The sequence below is a fragment of the Triticum urartu genome, chromosome 4A (genome assembly GCF_056163025.1).
Source record: "Triticum urartu cultivar PI428250 chromosome 4A, HENAU_Tu73, whole genome shotgun sequence".
In the NCBI taxonomy this organism is placed as follows: domain Eukaryota; kingdom Viridiplantae; phylum Streptophyta; class Magnoliopsida; order Poales; family Poaceae; genus Triticum; species Triticum urartu.
The window spans coordinates 609,306,920-609,308,982 of record NC_141876.1 but is presented as its reverse complement, the minus strand read 5'-3'; the positions used below and the strand labels follow the sequence as shown (position 1 = coordinate 609,308,982).

The 2,063-nt window shown below is 57.7% G+C and overlaps 1 protein-coding gene across 1 annotated transcript; it reads left to right on the top strand.

Moving 5' to 3' along the window:
- The first annotated feature begins 384 nt into the window (after positions 1 to 384).
- LOC125554431 (uncharacterized) lies at positions 385 to 1,503 on the top strand. The gene has a single exon (XM_048717991.2). The coding sequence runs from the start codon at positions 496 to 498 to the stop codon at positions 1,159 to 1,161; it is 666 nt and encodes a 221-aa protein (XP_048573948.2). The 5' UTR covers positions 385 to 495; the 3' UTR covers positions 1,162 to 1,503.
- The last annotated feature ends 560 nt before the right edge of the window (positions 1,504 to 2,063 follow it).

Below are 2,063 nucleotides of genomic sequence, written 5' to 3'. Positions count from 1 at the left end.
AAAAAGTTGTATCAGCTGGTTTGCCAAATGACCTACATCTTTTTCACGTCAGATTTTCCACAGTAGATTTTTCACGGCTGCTTTTAGAAATCCGCAGCCAGAGCCTAAGAACGTTGGCACCAAACCAAGCAAGCTCTAACATTCAAAATGTAGAGGCTTCACGCGGCTTGTGAGCCAAATTCAACTGAATTCCTTGGAAGCAACTCAAACTCACATGGCCATCGTTGAGCATGGTTCACGCCATCCCAGCCGTCCACGTGTCCTGTCGTTCGCCTCACTGGTGTCGGCCGCCGCTGATCCGTCGCAGTCAAGCCAATGATCCACACCTTTCCTGCCACCGGCCGCCAACCCCACCCAAACCACCTATATATCCGCCCCCCTCCCCGCGCCACCAACCCAGCCCACCTCGCCGCCGCTCCAGATCTGCCTCCGCCGCACCGGCTCGCCGCCGTCGCTCCCTCCCCCTCCCTCTCGATCTCAGTCTCCAGGAGAGGCATGATGGCATTGCCTCGCGCGGCCTGCCTGGTTCTCCTCCTCGTGGTGGTGGCGGCGCCGGTGCTCTGCGCCGCGCAGAGCCCCATCTCGCAGCCGCCGTCGTCCGGCGCGCCCACCGCGTCCCCGCTCTTCCGCCCCGACGCCGACTCCGATGGCGGCGACAATGGATCCGCTGCGTCCCCCTCCCTGCCCCCCGCGAGCTCCCCTGGCGAGGACAAGGCGGCGGCGGCGTCCCCTCCCGCGCCCACCGACACGTCCCCGCTCCCGTCCCCCACCGAGGCCCCCTCCTCCGCCGCGCACTCGCCGGCCCCGGCGCCGTCGTCGTCCCTGCACTCCGCCGCCGCGCCGGCCCCTGCTCCTGCCGCCGACAAGGAAGGCGATGACGACGACGATTACAGGAAGAAGAAGGTGAAGGCCCGGGCGCCCGCCCCGGCCGCGATGGAGGTGAAGGCCGGCACGGCCGGCGCCGACGAGCAGCGGGCGGTGGACGCGGAGAGGCGGGACGGGGAGGGCGAGATGAACGGCGGGAAGAAGGCGGGCGTGGTGGTGGGCGTGTTCTCGGCGGCGGCGGTGCTGTGCCTGGCCGCCGTGGTGTACCGGAAGCGGCAGGCCAACATCCGGCGGTCCAGGTACGCCGACTACTCCGCGCGGCTCGAGCTCGTCTGACCGGCGACCGCTACCGTCCGTCCGTCCGAGCGCTACCGCGTACGGTATGGAGATCGACGACTGGAGATGCAATCCTGGCTCTGAGATCTGTGGGTCGACGTGCCACACACATATAGCGTTGTTTTGATCCGTGTTAATTAGATTCACGCATGGTGTCCATTCTTGGGGCTCGGAGATTATTACATAATATTCTTTGATTAGTGGGAGGTTGAGATCGAGGAGAGCAATAACATTGGGTCGAGGAAGAGAAGATTATACTTGGAGTTTTTCTCTCTTCTGTACACTACATACAGAGATGCATTACATTATATGTATTTTGACCATTTGTCACTGGTACAAATACTTACACTAGTTGTGTAAACAAATATAAGAGCGTTTAGATCAAACGCTCTTATAGTATCCAAAACGTTATTATATTATGAGACGGAGGGAGTACATTGCATTCTTGTTGTCACTGGGGTGGCTTGCATGAACAAAGAGGTAGCCTTCAGATCCAAAATTTGGGCAGATGGGGTCTCCAAGTGGAGCAGGAGTGAGGTTTGTTCCATCTATCTGTCTGCGTCGTTGCTGAGATCTACTCCAGCTGGGGACAGACTTGAATTACAAACAACATGGTTTTCTTTCCCGTTGTTTATTTTCTTGGTGTCTGTCGGTTGCCTCTCTCTCGGAGTTGAGCTTCTTCTCTGAATCTGAATGGGCCTAGTCGTCAAAGTGCAACGCGTCGTCTTTTGATGCTCTTGTTTTGACCCTGCATTTCTACTCGAAGCGGTCGAGCTGTGACTAGTGCTTGTTTTGGCCACAGAAAGAGTGCGTACGTGATGGTACAGGCCACCTACAGACCGCGTTGCATTGCATGGACAGTTTCGAATTACTTGTTGCAAGAATGAACGTATCTAGATGTA

Coding starts and splice junctions, on each gene's coding strand:
- LOC125554431 (XM_048717991.2), top strand. CDS start 496: ATGATGGCATTGCCTCGCGCGGCCTGCCTGGTTCTCCTCCTCGTGGTG.